Here is a 20,809-nt window from a genome sequence, read left to right on the forward strand (position 1 = left end):
AATGCGTGTAAATGCTGAAACCTGAAAGGAGCTGCCCAACAATGCTGAAAAGCATTGCTGAATAAGCTGAAGGCTGACATGCAATGCTGAACAATCCTGGAAGCTGAAGTTAAAACTGGAGTTGGAAGCTTAAGTTGTTTAGCTAAAAAACTATTGAACATTGCTGAAAAGGGTGGAAAGCGAATGATATGATGAAGTAGAAATAAATAGCATTTGAATTGCTAAAGTGTTACACTAATATACAAGAAGACAGGGGGCTTGATACTGTGTCGAGAACTATTGGGTCACCACATTTGCCTGGATTCCCACAGAAACATGCACCTGTTGGTCTTTGAAGGATCATGGGGGAATCCTGAAACACTGAAAGAGTAAAACAGCATAAGAGTGATCATACATAATAAACATAAGGAACAGAAGTCAGAGGGGGGGCTTGACACAGGCACGAGACCCGAACCTGCAAAAACAAGTACCTGCAATGTAGCAAAAAAAAAAAACAAAAAAAAAAACACAAGAATCAATTTATTCAATCAAGAGAGATTTAAAAAAAAAAAAAAAAAAAAAAAGAGCGGGGGGGGGGGGGGGTCATAAGCTCATAAAGGTGCCTGAGCTGACATTTCAGTCACTCAGTTTATGGCAAAAGACAGGTAGGTAAAACAGGACATCACACTGTGTGATTGTAGATGTTTTTAACCAAAAAAGACTGGTGTTAAACCTAAAACAAGTACTCTCCCTGCTCTCAGGAACATTGTTTAAAGGATAAGCAACCATTTATTAATGTCAGATATGCTATTAATAAATTTTAAAAAGACCTGTAGCTCATTTGGTATAGACACTTATTACGAGGGTATTCTTTCTCTCTCTAGACCATACTGTGAAGGTACAGGTATGAACAGTATGTAAGGGCTAGTCATGCTGTCTATCCATTGCCACCTCCACCAGGTGAGGTGGTGGAGTCAGCTGGCTCGGCATCTCTGGTGGCAGCCTGGTCGTCACAACTTTATTAGTTTTACTATTTTTTTAAAATAATTTTTCGATTTTGTGTCACCGGTGACTTGTTCTTCTAATTCCCATTTTATTTCTTTATTTAATTACTTATTGTTTCATACTCACGATTATTTATTTGTATCATATTATATAGCTATGATCTTAATTGTCTTCTCCTTTTTATTATTTTTCCCTCTGTACCTACTCTCTTGGCCTTGTGGTCACCCCCACAGACCGCTCACGGTTTGGTTTGAGTCTCAGCCTCTTTGGGGTACCTACTCAGTTTTGACATTTTTCCGGTTTTGATTCGAATTCCAGACTCTCCGATTCCCCACAGATATTAAGGTCTCTAATTTTATTCGGTTTTGTTTTGAGTTTCTACTCAGTTCACTCATAAGATTCCTCTTAACTTACAGGAGTTCATCTCTGAACTCTTTTAAAGATTCAATCACGTCACTCCTCTCCCTTTCAGCAGATTTCCCGGCCTCTGCACTCACCAAACTGTTCCCTTTAGAGAACGGGGCATTGGTCTTTAACTCAGGGGTCCTACACTCCCCTGTGCACGGTATCGGGTTCAAGCCTGGAAGAAAACGGAGATATTGCGATCCTGGACGAGCCAAGTTTGTTAGGTAAATTCCTTTAACAAAGAGAACCAACTTTGGTTAATTACATAGGAGTTTTACTTGCAAGGAGTAACGCTCATACAGCACCTTGATACAGCATGGGAGTCACTGGCTGGTAGCAGCCAAGCACATCATTTTTAATGTTATGATACAAATAAGATCATGTAAACAGAAAGAGGAGGCAATTTCCCACTGCAAGACATCTGGGTTTCAATACCAAGAGTCTTTATCAAAATGTCATGGTTAGCACAAACAGTTCTCACTGAAAGCAAAAGTTATGGCTACACAACAGGAATAAGGTGGATTAGGTCACTTGAGGGTAAAACATTTTCTTAATTTCTCTAACATTTGGAAAACTAGGAAAATGGAAAAAGTTTAATTTATAGAAAAACTGGCAGAATTGCTACAAAGAATTACTACTGACAAAACAATGGTTTTTAAATAAAGTATCTGAAATTGCACTACTAAAGAAAATTTGGACCAACACTTGCTAAAATAATATATAGATAGCTCAGATCTGGTCCTGCTGATGACATTGTCATCCAGTAGGACGTAGATCCAAAGTAGATCATAACCTGAAGGCTCAGTTGTGTTGCTGGCTACTGATTTCCGAAAGACGGGTGCTGACTCTTTGAATGATGTAAATGGCAGCATATCAAGAGTGGTTACTTGGAAATTTGTACATTTATTAGTTTTTTTCAAATAACAAGACCAAGAGATCAAATCAACCTTACTATGACATAAATATAATCATAACTGTAAAAAAGCAATTCAAACAACATTTTTAGTTAACTAGGTAAAATTCAGTTTTATATAATTACTACAAATTTCAAAAACTGTAGTAACAGAACTTTTGTTGCATTATGCTGAATACTGAAAATGAGTCTATTACCATTTCTAAGAATTATGTATATGTAAAATTAAGGGAAAATGAATTTAAAAAAAGTGTTTATTGCAATTTCTGATTCATCTTAATTACGTTTGTCTATGTGAGAAATTTCTCAGCTTCAAACATCTCAGCTAAAAACAAACAAAACACGACATCTTCATAAAAGAGCATTAAAATTTTAAATTAGTAAATTATAAAGATAATTAAGCATATAATATACATTTTTTCAGAGATATTACAATAGCAAACGATTTCAACATATCTATTGACAACCTAATAAAATTGTAATAGCAATAGAAAAAAAAATCCCCCACATCTTTAGACATATCTTAGCAACATAGCGTTGTTTAGCATGTTTAGACACGGTTTTCATTCACCCAATTCACTCTTTAGCATACAGTGCCATAATAAAAATAGTTTTGAAAGAGAATAGATAGATACTCCTGTCTTTTGTCTTAAGTGACCATTTTCATGTCTGTGTTAAATATGGGAGGTGTGGTTGACTGAGGTTTACCTTTGCATAAAAACTGGAAATGAGGGAAAAACTTACCTAGCAATACACTCCAAAGCTCAAATCGTTTATATATAACTCATCAAAAAAAAAAACTCTGCGGGACAGGATGGCATCCTCTATATCAATCAGACTCGATTTTATGTACATTCATAACATGCTTCTTTACGTGACCTGACTGTGAGAAGTGCTTGGAGCAATATGGGCAGGAATATGGTTTCTCCCCTGTGTGAATATACTTGTGCCTTTTTAGGTTGTTGAAGTCTAAAAATCCCTTTCCACAATATGGGCACCAGTGTCTCTTCTCCCCATTATGCCACCTGAAATGCACATTTAGTTTTACTCTGCTTGCAAACTTTTTTTCACAGAGGTTGCAGTGGAATGGTTTCTCTCCAGTGTGAATCCGTATGTGGGCTTCCACATCTCGCTTTGTGAAGAATCCCTTGTTGCAGATCTGGCAGACAAAAGGTCTTATCCTACTATGCACCATCCTGAGATGTTTGCTAAGACCAAAGCGGTAGACAAAACCCTTCCCACAGTGTTTGCAGACATGAATCCTACCATTGCGGTGTACTCGGTCATGCCGTTTAAAACTCTTAGAGTCTGGGAAGGTCTTTCCACAGAGTGAACATGAGAATGGTCGGTTTCCTGTATGGAGACTGACATGGCTTTCCAGAGCAGCAATGCTGCTGAGGACACGACCGCATGCGCCACACTGATTTTTTAGAAGGTGCTTACCAATGACTAACAAAGGCTGTAATGGTGACACAATAGGTGCTGCTTTAACAGGTATGGGATGGAGAAAAACACTAGGGGGGTAAACCACTGATCTTGGCAATCTTGTCTCTTTCTTTGCTTCTAAGGGTGATGAACTCTTTCCCCCTGCTGAGGATGTTTTACTGGCTGGCATTCTAGGAGGAGTCCAAACAGCTTGAGTTCTTATGTTTTTCATAGCTTCACCGTTTGCCTGGTTCACTGATTCTCTTATTTTAGTGACTGTTTCAACTTTGACTACTTTAGGTAACTTCTTAGCTTCCACCACTCTTACATTTTTTTTAGGACTGGTACTAGCTTGAACTAATCTGGGTTTCTTTGCAGGAGTGGATTCTCCAGCCCTTTTAGAACTGACACTATCAGTAGGCAATTTAGGCCATCTAGCACTTGGAAAACCAGCTTCACTCTTTGATATTTTAGTACTTACACTGTGTACAACTATACTATGCCTCCTAGAGTTGAAAGAATTTGAATCTTTTTCATTCTGTTTAATACTAGGACTGACTTTAGTCAAGGTGGACCTCCTATGACTGCCAGGAACTGATTTATTGGTAGACACTTTAGGGCTTGCAGCATTTTTTCCCCTTGGACTATAGGAAGTAGATTTAGTCCTTTTAGAACTAGCAGCCTCTCTACTTGATCTAGACCTATTAGGACTCATGGAAGTAGATTTAGTCTTTCTAGGACTAGCACCATCTCTAGTTGAACAAGTCCTCTTGGGGCTCACAGAGGCTGATTTTGTCTTTTTATCACTAGCACCATGTCTGTTTGAAGTAACCGTCTGGGGGCTCAGAAAGGTGGACTTTTTAAGGCTACTAGCACCATTGTTACATGAAGTAGACCCTTTAGGACTCACTGATTTAGATTTCTTATTTTTACAGCCTTCACCATCTCTGCTGGAACTAGATCCTCTAGGACCCACAGGAGTGTATTCATTAAAAGCCTTCAACTTTCTAGGAGTGAGAGAAGCTTCACCAACAATTCTCATGGATCTAACATCATTATATTGTCCAGACCTCACAGGATTAGTGGGAGTGGGGTCTTTATTAGTCTTAATTACAGATGGGACCTCTTCAACCATACCTGTTTTATTGGAGCTAACAAGACCAGGTTCACCGATTGTGTTTTTATCATTTGCACTGTCATTCTCCAATCCAATTCCCTTGGCAATGGTGTTTTCTATTTCTCTGCATGGCTCTAGATTTGTTTCAGTTCTAGTTTGCACAGGAGGTTTGGAGTGGCTTTGGGGTTGGGCCCCAAGAGAGTTTTTTTGTAACTTTTTCTTCCTGCTACTGCGGGTCTTTGCATAAGAAGCTCTGGCATTTGTATCAGCAGAGGCCTATCAGAAAACAAAACAAAAACAAATTCAGTAAAGAATACATTGCATGGCTATCACACACAAAAAAGAAACAATCACATTTCTAAACAGAGACAGAAAAGTGTTTGCTACTACATTACCTTCTTTTGAGGTTCATCAATAGGAGACACCGACAACTGTGCCAGGAACTGGGTTTTAGTCAACTGTAAACGAGTGTCAGATATTGCCTGGCATGTGACTGACGTCAGCTGTAAAGGAACAGCAGACTGTTTCTCCTCAGCAGTTGGCTCATTAGAACTGCTGATGACTTGCCAATCCAAATCCAAAGCATGTTCATCAGCTGAAGGCTTGGTCGTGCTTATGGCTACTGCTGATTTCTCAAAGACTGTTGCTGATTGTTTTGATGATATAGATGGCTGCATATAGCTGCTGTTGGGTAACTCTTTCAAACTGATGCATGTGTCAGAGGAGGCTGATGTTTTCTCTTGAATTACATTCGGCTCTTCTGACATAGAGGTATTTGCAGACAAACAAGTGTCTGTGGATAATAGTGATCCATTTGAAAGGAATTTTGAGACTAAAACTGATTCGTTGGTTGACATTGGAAATGGCAGTCTTGTTAACTTGACCACTGCAGAACATTTCTGATTAACAGCCAGTTGCACCACTGGTAACACAGACACTGGAGGTTCCTGAACTAAAGTTTTCAAACCTAAACAGGTTTCTGTAGGTGCATTTGTTGTTTCAGAAGCAGAAGAGGCTTGTTTGGGAGACTCCAATTTGTGTGATGGACTCTCTCTCTTTTGAGGTGATACAACAGTCATTTCATCTGAAACTATGTGTGCATCAGCACAAACATTTAACTTCAGTGATGAAGAACTCAACTTATGTGATGACATGACAGCAGGGGTGGCTTTGGTTGCGGCTGCTGTGGTGGTTGCTGCTGCTGCGGTGGTGGTTGCAGCGGTTGCTGCTGCGGTGGTGGTTGCTGCTGCTGCTGCTGTGGTGGTGGTTGCTGCTGCTGCTGCTGCTGCTGCTGCGGTGGTTGCTGCTGCTGCTGCTGCTGCTGCTGCGGTGGTTGCTGCTGCTGCTGCTGCTGCGGTGGTGGTTGCTGCTGCTGCTGCTGCTGCGGTGGTGGTTGCTGCTGCTGCTGCTGCTGCGGTGGTGGTTGCTGCTGCTGCTGCTGCTGCTGCTGCTGCTGCTGCTGCGGTGGTGGTGGTTGCTGCTGCTGCTGCGGTTGCTGCTGCTGCTGCGGTGGTGGTTGCTGCGGTGGTGGTTGCTGCTGCGGTGGTGGTTGCTACTGCTGCTGCTGCGGTGGTTGCTGCTGCGGTGGTGGTTGCTGCTGCTGCGGTGGTGGTGGTGGTTACTGCTACTGCTGCGGTGGTTGCTGCTGCTGCTGCTGCGGTGGTGGTTGCTGCTGCAGACTCGTGCTTTGCTGTAATTGGCTGTGATTGATGTGTCCCTGATACAGTTGGTGCTGGTCTTGAATTTTTAACTGTTACTTTTCGTTGTGGTAAAGTCCCTGACAGTTGGTTTGCTAAGGTGGTGGACGACTTTGAGACAACATATACTGTTTTCTGAGGGACAGAAATAAAGGAATGGGGTAAGCTTCTAATTGTAGAGCCTGGAGTTAAACTAGCACCCTGAGTGGCAAGAACTGTTGACAAAACAGAGGACAGATGGGATGGAGACAGTACTGCAACTTTCTGAGTCAAAGAGGACACTGATCCTGGCATGAGAACCATTTTACTCTGTACTGTATTACTCTGTGCCCCCATTGTCATCAGAGAATGTGGCTGATGCTGTGGATATGACCCCACACTTGTTTGAATTCCAAGAGCTGATGATGGCAGCTGCAGTGACGATGTAGTAATAGAAGGAGTGACCACGTGCTCTTTGTTTGGTATGACAGCTGTAATGTGGATTTGAGCTTCACTGGGTGAAGTGGCATCTGTAGTCTGAGGAGCAGCACAAAGTGTTTTCACTGTTGATTGTGTTAATGTGGATGGCTCAGCTGCGGGTAGTTTTCCTGCAACTTCATTAGTTAAATAAAGTGGTGTGCGTTGCTCAGTTGGGTTCTCTTCTACATTTTGTAAGCTTTGCACATGGGGAGCACACTTGGCTTGGCGTGGTGCGGTATTTTCAACTGTTGACTGATTCATGGCTTCAACTAGCAGCATTGCATCTTGAAGAGGTACAGACGTGTGGCGTTCCTTTGGCTGAACTGATGATGCTTGCGCTGACTCTGCTGGAGGAGTATTCAATGTTGCAGGTTCCGATAAAACTTTACAAAATGGAGCCTCAATTGCCTTTTTTGGGGATTCAAATGTTTTTTTCTTTTCAGAGAGACATTCTACACTTGAAGATTCTATGGATTCTGGCAAAGAATCAACTTTTCTCTTCTCTCCAAACTTTAACACAATGTTTACTGTCTCCTGATCTAATGGAGCAATAACAGATGAAGTCTTTTTAGGCTTAGCTGGAGATTCATTTGGAGATTGAAGCTGTTTTGCTCTCTTTGGCGGCCGTCCTCTTTTACGGCATACTTGGTGGGAACTAGGAACATTTACTGCCATGCCAATTTTTAGTTTTTCATGTGCAACTTTGCTTCCTGTGGGTGTGTGTTCTGCTCCCTGTTCATCTGTACCATGCACATGTGTATATCGCTGCAGCGGAATGTTGGTTTGTTCACTTACCAATGTTTCACCTTCTGTTTGATATTTTTGAGGAACTTCTGACAGCTGCTCGTTTTCGAGAGATTCAACCTTTGACTGATGCTGAGCAGCAACTAATGGGTAATTATCATATGGTAAGAGTTTGGCCTGTGTCCCTACTTCCGAGATCTTCAGTCCAACTTCAGACTCTTCATCCATGTCTTTTATTGCAGCAAGTGAAATTACTAGTGAAGGTGATTGGTTCAGGAATCCTTGTAAACCACTATACAACTCCAAACATGGTGTTTCCAGGGTCATATGGGTATCTTCATCTTTTTGAGGCAGGGATATCGCTGCAGTTGAACATTCTGGGTTAATGAAAGGTCCTTCACTTTCAGTTCCACAAGTAGTAACCTGTGCAAAACCTAAACACCACAGTGGCAGAAGTGTTTTGGAGCACACATGAGTACTAAGCCTTACAATATTTAGTAGGATGTATTATATTACAATTATGCAATTTTAGTTGGAAAAGTCAACCTCACCAGGTTTCTCATGCAGGATTTGTCCACAGGCCACAGGGGACTCTGCTTTCTCTTTCTTCAAGTCAGACAATGGAGAAGAATCATTGTAAGATTCCTAGAAAGAAGTGACATATTTCACTAGCAATAACATATAAACAAAAGAATATATTTGTCTAGTGAGATAAACACACACCTCCTGTTTGACGTGCATTAATGTCATCTGAGAACTTGCCTCTGTGGGAGTCACATAGTTATGCTCCTGGAAACTGTAATCAGGCACATTGCAGCACAGCTGCTCTTGCTGTGGCAATGATGTGTCTCTTAATGTGTGACGTTTCTCCAACAACATGGTGGAAAGAGTAACAAGGTCTGTAAAGATGGATTAAAAAATTGTAAAAAAAAAATATATGACCAAATTCTGAAATTATCAGTTTTGATAATTATAGTTGCATACTATCCCAAAATGTGATGAGGCTAAAAAGACAAATGCTAATTTACAGAACTAGCTTGCATGACAATCTCTGACAGGTAATTATAGAGTAGAAAGGTTTACATGACAGACTAAAATGATCAGCTGATTTTAAACAATTAAAATGTGTTGACAAAAATCAATAAATAATTTGAATCCCTCTTTTTTAAGCAAAACGTCAAACAGTCCACAGCTTCTCAGTTGTGAGGATCTGTTACTTTCCTTAGACTTGTAGGAATGTACAGATCTCATCAGGTTCAATCCCACCCTCTATTACATGTACTAGTTATTTAGTACAAAGTACCTATACAACTTTGTCAACATTACGTTAACATCACATTGAACTGTGGCTACTTTCCATAGATGCCCAGCCAAGACTCCTCCACAGTCAAAACACAGAATGCTTAATGCCTAGACAAACAGCTAAAGGCTTGAAGGACTCATTTGAGCTGGTTAACATCTCTGTTCATGGGTCAACCATATGCAAAACATTGAACAGACATGATATTCATTGCAGGACACCATGAAGGAAGCCACTGCGCTCCCAAAAAAAAAAAAAAAAAAAAAAACTTGCCGAAGAGTACCTTGGCAATCCGTAAAACTACTGGGGAAATGTCTTGTGGACAGAAAAAAAATGAAGATGCATGCTATGGTGTGAAAAGAGAACTGCATACTCACATGAAAACATCATCCAAAGCAGCGCTCACCAACCCTGGTCCTTCAGAGCTACTATCCTCTTTTTAATTTTTTCCAGATATCTCTGCCCTACCTCCTGCTGAATACCTGGATCAGGTGTGTTCAGCCAATGAAAAACTGGAAGGGCAGGGATAGTTGGAAAACCAGCAGGACGGTAGCTCTCAAGGACCAGGGTTGGTGATCCCTGACCCAAAGAGTGAAATATGTTGGAGGGAGAATCAGGATTTGGGTCTGCTTTGCCAGACCTGGATTGTTTGCTATTGTGTATGGGACAGTGAGTTCCCAAGTTTATCAAAGTATCCTACAGAACAATGTCAGGGTGGCTGTCTGCAAGCTGAAGCTCAAAAGAAGCTGTGTGATGCAGCAGGACAATAAACCTAAACCTGGAAGTAATTCTATTACAAAATGGCTTTAGAGACACAAAATCTACCTTTAGGAGGGGCCAAATCAGAGCCAAAACCTCGACCCAATAGAGATGCTGTGGAATGACCTCAAGAGCCATTTAGAGAAGACATCCTCAGAATTTGAATGACATTAACAGTGTTGTCACGATACCAAAATGACTTTGGCACCAAGACCCACATAAGTACATAATGGGAAACCATAACATGGGAACAACCTAAACCATCAGGAAATGTAATGGGATTATAGATGACAGAAAATTGGAAACTAGCCTGACCAGCCAGGCTAACTCTTTTTCTATTCAATACAAAGAATTAGTCTGGAATCTCTTCAGTTGAGATCATTTTCCAGGGGATAGGCCATTGCAGGCAGAATAAACCAATCAAAAATGAAGAATATGACGTGTGCGGTAGAGACACTAGAAAATTACTGTTTTTGTTTTAAAAAAAAAAAAAAAAAAAAAAAAAAAAAAAAAAAAAAAAGCGAATACATGATATTATCACCAGTTATCACCATATTTTTGAACAGAGTAAACAGCAAAAGCCTGTTGAAAGATTTGCACACTTACACATTGGGAGCATGAAGCCCACCCCATTGCAGATATACGGCTGTGATTGGCCTGGCTCATTTTAGGACCAGAGTAAAACACTCTGTATGGCAGAGGTTCCAGACCCACATTTTTTCGCTAAAAAAAAAAAAAAAAAAAAGAAAAAAATAAAGGAGTGGGTTTGGCCGGCCAGGCTACATGGAAACGCAAAATATATATATACAGTGGTGTGAAAATGTGTTGGCCCCCTTCCCGATTTCTTATTTTATTTGCATGTTTGTCACAAATTTAAATATCAGTCAAAGATAAAACAAGTAAACACATCATGCAGTTTTTAAATGAAGGTTTTTATTATTAATGGAAAACAAAATCCAAAACTACATAGTCCTGTGTGAAAAAGTGTTTGGCCCCTAAACCTAATAACTGGTTGGGCCACCCTTAGCAGAAACAACTGCAATCAAGTGTTAGCGATAACTTGCAATGAGTCTGTTACAGCGCTGTGGAAGAATTTTGGCCACTCATCTTTGCAGAATTGTTGTAATTCAGCCACATTGGAGGGTTTTCAAGCATGAACCGCCTTTTTAAGGTCATGCCACAGCATCTCAATCGGATTCAGGTCAGGACTTTGACTAGGCCACTCCAAAGTCTTCATTTTGTTTTGCTTCAGACATTCAGAGGTGGACTTGCTGGTATGTTTTGGATCATTGTCCTACTGCAGAACCCAAGTTTGCTTCAGCTTGAGGTCACGAACAGATGGCCAGACATTCTTCTTCAGGAGTGTTTGGTAGACAGCAGAATTCATGGTTCCATTTATCACAGCAAGTCTTCCAGGCCCTGAAGCAACAAAACATCCCCAGACCATCACACTACCACCACCATATTGTACTGTTGGTATGATGTTCTTTTTCAGAAATGTGGTGTTACTTTTACGCCAGACGTAATGTGACACACACCTTCCACAAAGTTCAACTTTTGTCTCGTCAGTCCACATAGTATTTTCCCAAAACTCTTGGGTATCATCAAGATGTTTTCTGGCAAAACTGAAACGAGTCTTTATGTTCTTTTTGCTCAGCAGCGGTTTTCGTCTTGGAACTCTGCCATGCAGACCATTTTTGCTCAGTCTTTCTTATAGTGGAGTCATGAACAGTGACCTTAACTGAGTCAAGTGAGGCCTGAAGTTCTTTGAACGTTGTTGTGGGGTCTTTTGTGACCTCTTGGATGAGTCGTTGCTGCGCTCTTGCGGTAATTTTGGTCGGTCAGCCACTCCTAGGAAGGTTCTCCACTGTTCCATGTTTTCGACATTTGTAGATAATGGATCTCACTGTGGTTCGCTGCAGTCCGAAAGCTTTAGAAATGGCTTTATAACCTTTTCCAGACTGATAGATCTCAATTACTTTCTTTCTCATTTGTTTTTGAATTTCTTTGGATCTCAGCATGATGTCTAGCTTTTGAGGATCTTTTAGTCTAATTTACTTTGTCAGGCAGGTCATATTTAAGTGCTTTCTTGATTGCGAACAGGTGTGGCAGTAATCAGGCCTGGGTGTGGCTACAGAAATTGAACTCAGGTGTGATAAACAACAGTTAAGTTATGTTTTAACAGGAGGGGCAAACTTTTTCACATAGGGTCATGTAGTTTTGGATTTTGTTTTCTCTTCATTTAAAAACTGCATGATGTGTTTTCTTGTGTTATCGTTGACTAATATTTAAATTTGTTTGATGATGTGAAACAAAAAGTGACAAATGCAAAAAAATAAGAAATCAGGAAGGGGGCCAACACTTTTTCACACCACTGTGTGTGTGTGTGTGTGTGTGTGTGTGTGTACAGTGGGTACGAAAAGTATTCAGACCCCTTTAAATGTCATTGCAGCTATTTGCCAACATCAAAAAAGTTCATTTTATTTCTCATTAATGTACACTCAGCACCCCATCTTGACAGAAAAAAACCAGAAATGTAGAAATTTTTGCAAATTTATTAAAAAAGAAAAACTGAAATATCACATGGTCATAAGTATTCAGACCCTGTGCTCAGGGTTGAGTAGAAGCACCATTTTGAGCTAGTACAGCCATGAGTCTTCTTGGGAATGATGCAACAAATTTTTCACACCTGAATTTGGGGATCCTCTGCCATTCTTCCTTGCAGATCCTCTCCAGTTCTGTCAGGTTGGATGGTGAACGTTGGTGGACAGCCATTTTCAGGTCTTTCCAGAGATGCTCAATTGGGTTTAGGTCAGGGCTCTGGCTGGGCCAGTCAAGAACGGTCACAGAGTTGTTCCAAAGCCACTCCTTTGTTATTTTAGCTGTGTGCTTGGGGTCATTGTCCTGTTCAAAGGTGAACCTTTGGCCCAGTCTGAGGTCCTGAGCACTCTGGAAGAGGTTTTCTTCCAGGATATCTCTGCACTTGGCCACATTCATCTTTCCTTCAGTTGCAACCAGTCGTCCTGTCCCTGCAGCTGAAAAACACCCCCACAACATGATGCTCCCACCACCATGTTTCACTGTAGGGATTGTATTGGGCAGGTGATGAGCAGTGCCTGGTTTTCTCCACACATACCGCTTAGAATTAACGCCAAAAAGTTCAATCTTGGTCTCATCAGACCAGAGAATCTTATTTCTCATAGTCTGGGAGTCCTTCATGTGTTTTTTGGCAAACTCTATGCAGGCTTTCATGTGTCTTGCACTGAGGAGAGGCTTCCGTTGGGCCACTCTGCCATAAAGCCCCGACTGGTGGAGGTTTACTTTGTGGAACTTTCTCCCATCTCCCTACTGCATCTCTGGAGCTCAGCCACAGTGATCTTTGGGTTCTTCTTTACCTCTCTCACCAAGGCTCTTCTCCCACGATTGCTCAGTTTGGCTGGACGGCCAGGTCTAGGAAGAGTTCTGGTCATCCCAAACTTTTTCCATTTGAGGATTATGGCGGTCACTGTGCTCTTAGGAACCTTGAGTGCTGCAGAAATTCTTTTGTAACCTTGGCCAGATCTGCGCCTTGCCACAATTCTGTCTCTGAGCTCCTTGGGCAGTTCCTTCGACCTCATGATTCTCATTTGCTCTGACATGCACTGTGAGCTGTAAGGTCTTATATAGACAGGTGTGTGCCTTTCCTAATCAAGTCCAATCAGTTTAATTAAACACAGCTGGACTCCAATGAAGGAGCAGAACCATCTCAAGGAGGATCAGAAGAAATGGACAGCATGTGAGTTAAATATGAGTGTCACTGCAAAGGGTCTGAATACTTATGACCGTGTGATATTTCAGTTTTTCTTTTTTAATAAATTTGCAAAAATTTCTACATTTCTGTTTTTTTCTGTCAAGATGGGGTGCTGAGTGTATATTAATGAGAAATAAAATGAACTTTTTTGATTTTGGCAAATGGCTGCAATGACACAAAGAGTGAAAAATTTAAAGGGGTCTGAATACTTTCCGTATATACTGAATACTTTCTGTATATATATATATATATATATATATATTATATATTTTTTTTTATCATGTCAGAGACATGGATAATCTGAAAAGAGGCCATAAAACAACAGGAGTTAATTATGTTAGTTACATTAGTAAGACAAGAACTATTTTATTAGACAGTTGACCCTTAATGTCCCCCAAAAAAGTTCATTTTTCACTAAATAAAATCACACTACTCTGACTTGGCAAATGCTATCTAACACATTTGTCACTCGTCAAATTATTTTTACAAGTCTGCTGGCGAAGTGCTTTGCCATGTTGGCGCTGTTGGTTTGCGTAAGTTTGAAACATCTTAAGATCTTAATTATCGCATTTTCGCCCTGGTGGATCATAACCATTTGGACCATGGCCCAAAAAAAAAAAAAAAAAAAAAAAGAGTGAAGAGCCCCACCATGCTTTTTGATCACTTCAAACATTTGTTTCATCATGCTTAATGTGGCTGTTTCCAGGAAGCTGGTGGGAATGCTGCTCTATGTTCAGGAGTGTACTGTTTGTTGATGATCAGATTACAGATAGTGCCACTATTGCTTCTTCCAACCATTACTATTTTTCTAACAGATACAATTTATTTTATCTGTTTTAATGCAAATATACCAAATCTGAGATTAAAGAGGGTTTATTTCAGGAAAAAGAGCACTCTATTTACCAATTACCAGACCAATTACCTATGAAAATTGCTTAAATTATGTATGGCAAACCTAATGGCTGAATTTCAGGTGTAAGATTTTACAAATCTCTACGATGGCCATGAAGACTACTGTCTAACAACACATGGCCTTCTTTTCTAGCAAACCTGTACATACCAAGTCCCTCAATATAACAACAGAAAGATGGACTATAGTTAATTGGGAAAAAAAAATATGAAATTTAAAATTGCATTGGTGACAATGATCACAAAAACTGCCAACTGACATTTTGTCCATAAAGTGAACACAATTATGCTTGGCTTTGACGATTTTTCAGTGTGGCAGACTGACCTAGAAATTATTCCAAATATCTTAACGATTTGTAACCATTTATAAAAAGTCATACATATCTGAAATCGTAACCTAAACAGTCACACTACATGATCCATTATGACACAGTCACAGCATCATGATCCATATGACATACCGTATTTTACGGACTATAAGGTGGACCGATGTATAAGTAGCTTTTAGCAAAAACGGGCTTCCTGAACAGAAAAAAAACATCTATAAGTCGTTTTGGTGAATACGTAAAATTTCTAATTATACAAATTATTGGCTAAATTAGCCTATGAAGAACGTAGGCCAGAAATAACTTACAACTTTTCCCACTTGTGTTACACTAGGAGTTGTAGTTTAGCATGAACATAAATGTTTACTTTTTCGGCGGTGACATTATCGCCAACTGAGTGTCAAAGAGAATGAATGTAAATATGCACATATACGTCGCAGGACAAGCTATAGGAGTTAAAAAAAAAAACCGAGCGACTTATTGTCGGTAATACAATTTTGGAAATAGCATCTCTTAAAACGTTTAATGCTTTTTTTCACAAATAGATTACCACTTAATTACTCTATCTTATTCAACATCTTCACAATATGTAATTACAGTCTTACACCTTCAACATAAAATTAAAATGACAATAAAGGTACTGTAATTTATTCAAGAAATGATACTATAAAAGTAAACAGCTATAACCTAACCTGTTCCGTTAGCCACGATAGCATAACGTCACTATGGTTTCGCTCAATTTCTGGACTCCACGATTTATGTAAGACTAGTGTAGGCTACCGACAGAACAGCAGACAGGAGCGGCCAGTTGTAGTCCGTATAACAAAAATACACCATAATAACGGCTAAAACGCCACACAGCATGAACAACAGACAAAAATATTGGTTCAAATCATATGTTGTGTAACGTTAGTAGCTAATATGCATCACAACTCACCGCACTGAATGGCCGTGTCACGTTTTTCACAGCCGTCGCTCAACCCTGAAAGGGGCTCGCTGGTATAAACAGTCGGTTGGCTTTTTGAATTCTCAAATTGGAGACATCTTGTTTTTAGATCCTCGTTCTCCTTCTTGATTCTGGAGATTTCTGCCTTCAGCTCGTCGACCATAGTTTCGAAAAGTTTAGTGGTCTCCGCGACAGCACTCTTCAGCATGCTCTCCATTACAGAGGCATACTTCGTCTGAAAATCGTCCGCTGACATTTTTGTATGGTTCACCGAACGTCCGAGTTTGGATAAAAGTTCACTTACGACTATACATTTGCTAAACACAGCGCTGGGAGCTGGTTCAACATGGCTCCTCACGACAAGCAAAAGCTGTCTTTCTCTTTGTGTGACGCACACTGACTGAACTAAAGGAAGGAGTTGTGCAATACATCCGGTGAGCGAGTTTAATAAAAAAAAAATGCGCTATTTAATTTATAACTAACTACATATCTTATTTGTTCAGTCGTATGCATACAATAGACTTCTATTTATGCCAGTAACAAATTACTACCAATTGTCCTATTTTCGTCGTAGTGCATTTCAGTATTAAAAGGCACGTTACGCAGCTAAAATGATCAATATTGTCCCAACTCCCGACCCGTATTTTAAATCTCGGAAGTGCTGTTGTTGAGGCGAATACTGGAGCTCCACGGAAAATAATTTGTAGCGTTAGTGTTAGATTACAGCTCAGTTCTTGAATTGGTTATGCTACGGCATCCATCTTTCACTAAACGAATACTATATAAATGTTAAATACTGCATTTTCGTATTTCCGACAACTTTTAACGTTAACACAACTTGTTCGTAGTCTGTAACGTTAACTCTGAATCTAATGTAGTGTAGCTGGCAGCAGTGGTGCTAGTTGGCTAACGGTGGCATAACAACGAATCTTCATCAACGTTAGGTTAGGTATGGAGCAAGTAACCGCGTGGTAACGTGGACCAACACATTTACGTTTAACGTTAACTACAGTGCATAGTAAAAACCGAATCCATAATCTGACATATCTCGCCGAAAGAATCCGACGTGGTCGTCACTCCGCTACAGGATTTAAAGTTCCTGTGGAAGACTGCCTTCTCACTGCAAATAAAAGAAGACTATATAGAATCAGCGCAAACTATCAAGTGGCAGAATGACAGAGACTATAGTGACGTTCCAGTCCCAACTTTCTGGTGTCATGGAAACGGTCTTCAAGGCTGCCATGTTTGAAATCACCCGGCTGGTGGAAGATAGTTTTTTGGAAGAGGTAACAAGGTGTAGAGAGCAAGTCGAGTCTCTGAAAAGGCGACTGAAGTGGTCGGAGAGCCGAAGAGAAGGAGACAGGAGGGGAAGGTGCAGTGAGTGCGGGAGAGTTGGGTTGTCTGGTGAGGAAAAAAACAAAACCTCAGGCGAGTCATCTAGCTAACGCTATATGCATTATTCAGTCATCATGTAGTCATATGGGTGCATGTCCATAGGTTCATCAACATCTTTATGAATGACATTACCAGGCAACAGGACTATCTCAACTGGTTAAACTCTTTTTACACTCAAGGTGATCCTAGAGAATCTCCAGGTAACAACACTTTAATATCAAATCAAGTTAAGAAAGGTGTTCTGCAATGGCTTGGAATCTGCACCGGTCAGTATTTGTATTGAATCAAATAGCAATGGGTAAGGGGTTGTTTACAGTGACAGTTTCATAGATAAGTCTTCTACAGAGCATCTTACCATCTTTAGGTCATTGATTTGGTTTAACAGTCCACAACTTTACTGTGTGGTTGAGCTTCCCTACACTCATCACCCTTGTTTTAGCAGCAGTGCACAAAAAAGCCAAGTAACAAAATGTATACAGAAAGAGGGTGTAGCAACTAGCAAGTGAACATAACAGTAATAATGCATTCAGCAGCTAATGAGCCAGAGTTTGCAGAGACCACAGTTGTTAATAGGAGAGCAAATATGGGACTCAAATTTGACACAAAAGCAGGATAATTTTCCCAAAGGAATGTTAATGTTGTCCTGTGTCTGCTGGATGTATATAAATAGGTAAGTGATTACTTAGACAATAGCTGTAATATAACGAGAAAATGTGGGCTGACACTCCAGCTTCTTTGCACATCTAAGTTAACTGTAGGTGTGAATTTGAGTGCCTGTCTCTTTGTGTCAGCCTGGTGATAGACTGGCAATCTGTCCAAAGTGTAATTAAGAGGTTTAAATATTTTACAGTGATGCTCCACCAAAATCTCATAATGAGAATGGAGCTCTTCCATTGTAGAGGCAGGTGCTCAGACATGCTAAAAAAGATTAAATTGGAAGCAGTGTATAAAATTTTTAATATTTTGGCAAAAAGTTAATCATTGGGAAATATTGAGCATGCCAATTGTCTGCAAAGTTTCTTTGAATTTGACTGTTTTTTTTTTCTCTGAAAACTCTAAAGCTTATTCATGCCCCATCTGAGCCTCTGTAAGTCCTTGACATGCAAAATAGATAAACTACATTTTCCAGTTAAAAATGTTCTACCCTTCCATTGCAGAGAAAAGTCTCAAACAAGAAAGTCTGCTGCATGAAGAGATGAATAGCTCTCAGGACACAGATCGGGAGACGCTTAATCATGAAGTGGAAGAAGTAAAACCGGAGGCCCAAAATACCCTGAAAGCAACACAGGTAGAGGAATGTTTTATTACATTATCTGAGCTAATCTACATTAGAATTTTAAAAATGTTTTGTGAGTAGTTTGAGTTAGTGACCTTCTTGTCATTGTTTTTTTAAATTTTAAACTGTAAGTTTCTTCTTATAAAAGCAATTGCATTAACTTGAACATGCCTTCTGATCTAACAAGCACACACCTGGCTTCTCTTGTGGTGAGTAAAGATTAACTTCCTGTATTAATCAATGTTTTAATTCTGCTTGTTTTTCAGTGTCCGGGTGTACAAGGTGGAAAGCTGGATAGACTATTTAAAGAGGAAGCACATCAGATCACACCACCGAACGAGTCCCAAGAAAGATGGGGAGTCAGTTTGGATGGTCAGTCTCAGTAATATAAGCATGAATTTTTTTGTACACAGCTTCATTGATTTATTTGCTGGTAAATCAAAGGCATGTATGCATGACAAAAACAACTGGTTCCATTTGTCAGGAAGAATGGAATATTGTTTTAGTGAGGTTTAGGGGCACTAGTGCCTTTTAAACATGTATGATACTCTTCTCTTCTTCTGTTCATTTGTTGACAGAAACAGACACATCAGTTCTGCCAGGGCCCAGTAAACGTTTCAGTGACCAGAAAATCCCAAAGTGCCATGTTAATTGGGAAGCTGGCTTTGAGCAGAGACCAGATCAAGATGGACATTCAGGTGATACATCTGAACCACTTTTTCAGAACAGATATGGCATTGAAGACATGAGCGGTTTTGCCAAAACTAGCTATGGAGACACTAGTATGATAGATGTTGATAATCTGGATGGTTTACAAGGATCACCGTCCCACTTGGGTGAGGATCTGAGTTACATGGGGCAATATGAGGGGGATATGGAAGCACCCGAAGGAGCTGAGCATCAAGATTACCAAACAAACGCCCCTCGGAATAGAAGAGGTGCCACTGGTTCACCTTTAGGCTCACCCTCAAAGACTAACATTGATGTCAGTGGAGAGTTAAACTGTTTATTGATTAATGAGGAAGGATATCTACAGAATCCAAGTGTCTTATATCCTGATCATGTGTCTGGTGAATCTGACGGCCGATTAAGCTTCCGGGGCCAAAACATTTGCACTGACCCCTCTTTAGAGACCACTGAAGACATTTATGGGCCCTCAGATACCTATAGTAATACCTTGAACTTGGGAGAGAGGTTGCAACACCAGATGGGAGGGCGGGGAGGGAGGAAACACACCTGTAACCAGTGTTCTATGACTTTCCCTGATTCTGCCTTGCTAAAAGCTCACAAGCAGTCACACAAAGGTACTGGAGAAGGGCCACCATACTCCTGTATCCAGTGTGGAAAGACCTTCACTCAAGCTTGTAATCTGAAAGTCCATCAGAGGATTCACTCTGGACAGGGACTTCAACTCTGCAGCCATTGTGGTAAAGGTTTCCCTTCCTTTTCTGACCTAAAGATGCACAAATGTGGCCAAACAGTTGACAAACCTTACTGCTGCACTGTATGTGGGAACAAGTTCAGCCGTCTCTGGAATCTGAAGTTACACCGGAGAATTCACACACAAGAAAAACCACACCAGTGCACTATGTGTGATAAGAGTTTTACACGGGCGGACATATTGAAGGTCCACCAGCGTACCCACACAGGGGAAAGACCATACTGCTGCACTGTCTGTGGTCTCAGCTTCAAGCGACTGGATCATCTGAAATCACATCAACGCAAACACATGACAGATCTTTAAAAATTTTGCAAAAAAGTATCAGATCTTTTTTTTTTTTGTTTTTAAGAGATTGAGAAATGAATATTTTCATTATTATTCAGCCATGGGTGTTCTTTATACAAGTCTTAATAACCTTAAGTCTTATTTATATTCATTTATGGATACATATTTTATCACTGAAAAAAAATACTTACTTTGAATAATGTTTTAAAGAGTACCATTACCTTTGTGATTATATTGCAGATTTGAAATAAAAAATGTGTTTCTGCTGGATTTTTTTTAAAATCAAAGGTTCTACCATGTCTGTGAATGTTTTCTATGAATAAAAGTCATGCATTTTGATCTAATTTCCATCATAAATTGTTCTAAATTTGATTTGTTCATTAGACTTGTTAAGTTGATGACCCACCCCTTCTCTGCCTCTGATGGTTAATAGCCTATGTAAAATGGACTTTTATATTAGAATAATGTCATCATAATTTGAATTGGTCCTTGGCATTAGGATAGTACAGTGGTTCTCAAACTTTTTCTGTTGGGCCCCCCTTTGGTGAAGAAAAATTTACAGGCCCCCCAACCCAGGAAAAATAGGTCAAATCTAACTTTTATTGAAAGAAACAATATAACCATTCTTTTCACTTTTC

The 20,809-nt window shown here is 40.0% G+C and overlaps 2 protein-coding genes across 4 annotated transcripts; one reads left to right on the forward strand and one right to left on the reverse strand.

Annotated features, from left to right (window-relative positions):
• Positions 1–903: 903 nt before the first annotated feature.
• On the reverse strand, positions 904–16,169 carry LOC113128171 (uncharacterized). Its single transcript, XM_033325170.1, has 5 exons — positions 15,766–16,169; positions 8,468–8,643; positions 8,296–8,389; positions 1,399–1,564; positions 904–982 (listed from the first exon to the last, which is right to left on the reverse strand). The coding sequence occupies exons 1-5, from the start codon at positions 16,028–16,030 to the stop codon at positions 904–906; spliced, it is 780 nt and encodes a 259-aa protein (XP_033181061.1). The 5' UTR covers positions 16,031–16,169.
• Positions 16,170–16,328: 159 nt separating this feature from the next.
• Positions 16,329–20,221, forward strand: LOC113128215 (zinc finger and SCAN domain-containing protein 2). 3 transcript variants are annotated; one of them, XM_026303373.2, is made up of 4 exons: positions 16,329–17,202; positions 18,327–18,457; positions 18,712–18,817; positions 19,030–20,221. In XM_026303373.2, the coding sequence occupies exons 1-4, from the start codon at positions 16,947–16,949 to the stop codon at positions 20,187–20,189; spliced, it is 1,653 nt and encodes a 550-aa protein (XP_026159158.1). In that variant the 5' UTR covers positions 16,329–16,946; the 3' UTR covers positions 20,190–20,221. The 3 variants fall into 3 exon arrangements, with proteins under 3 accessions (XP_026159158.1, XP_026159159.1, XP_026159157.1); XM_026303374.1 differs by having other exon boundaries at positions 16,329–17,178; positions 19,024–20,221; XM_026303372.2 differs by having other exon boundaries at positions 16,330–17,202; positions 19,024–20,221.
• Positions 20,222–20,809: the final 588 nt, after the last annotated feature.

The sequence above is a fragment of the Mastacembelus armatus genome, chromosome 1, assembly GCF_900324485.2.
Source record: "Mastacembelus armatus chromosome 1, fMasArm1.2, whole genome shotgun sequence".
Taxonomy (NCBI): Eukaryota; Metazoa; Chordata; class Actinopteri; order Synbranchiformes; family Mastacembelidae; genus Mastacembelus; species Mastacembelus armatus.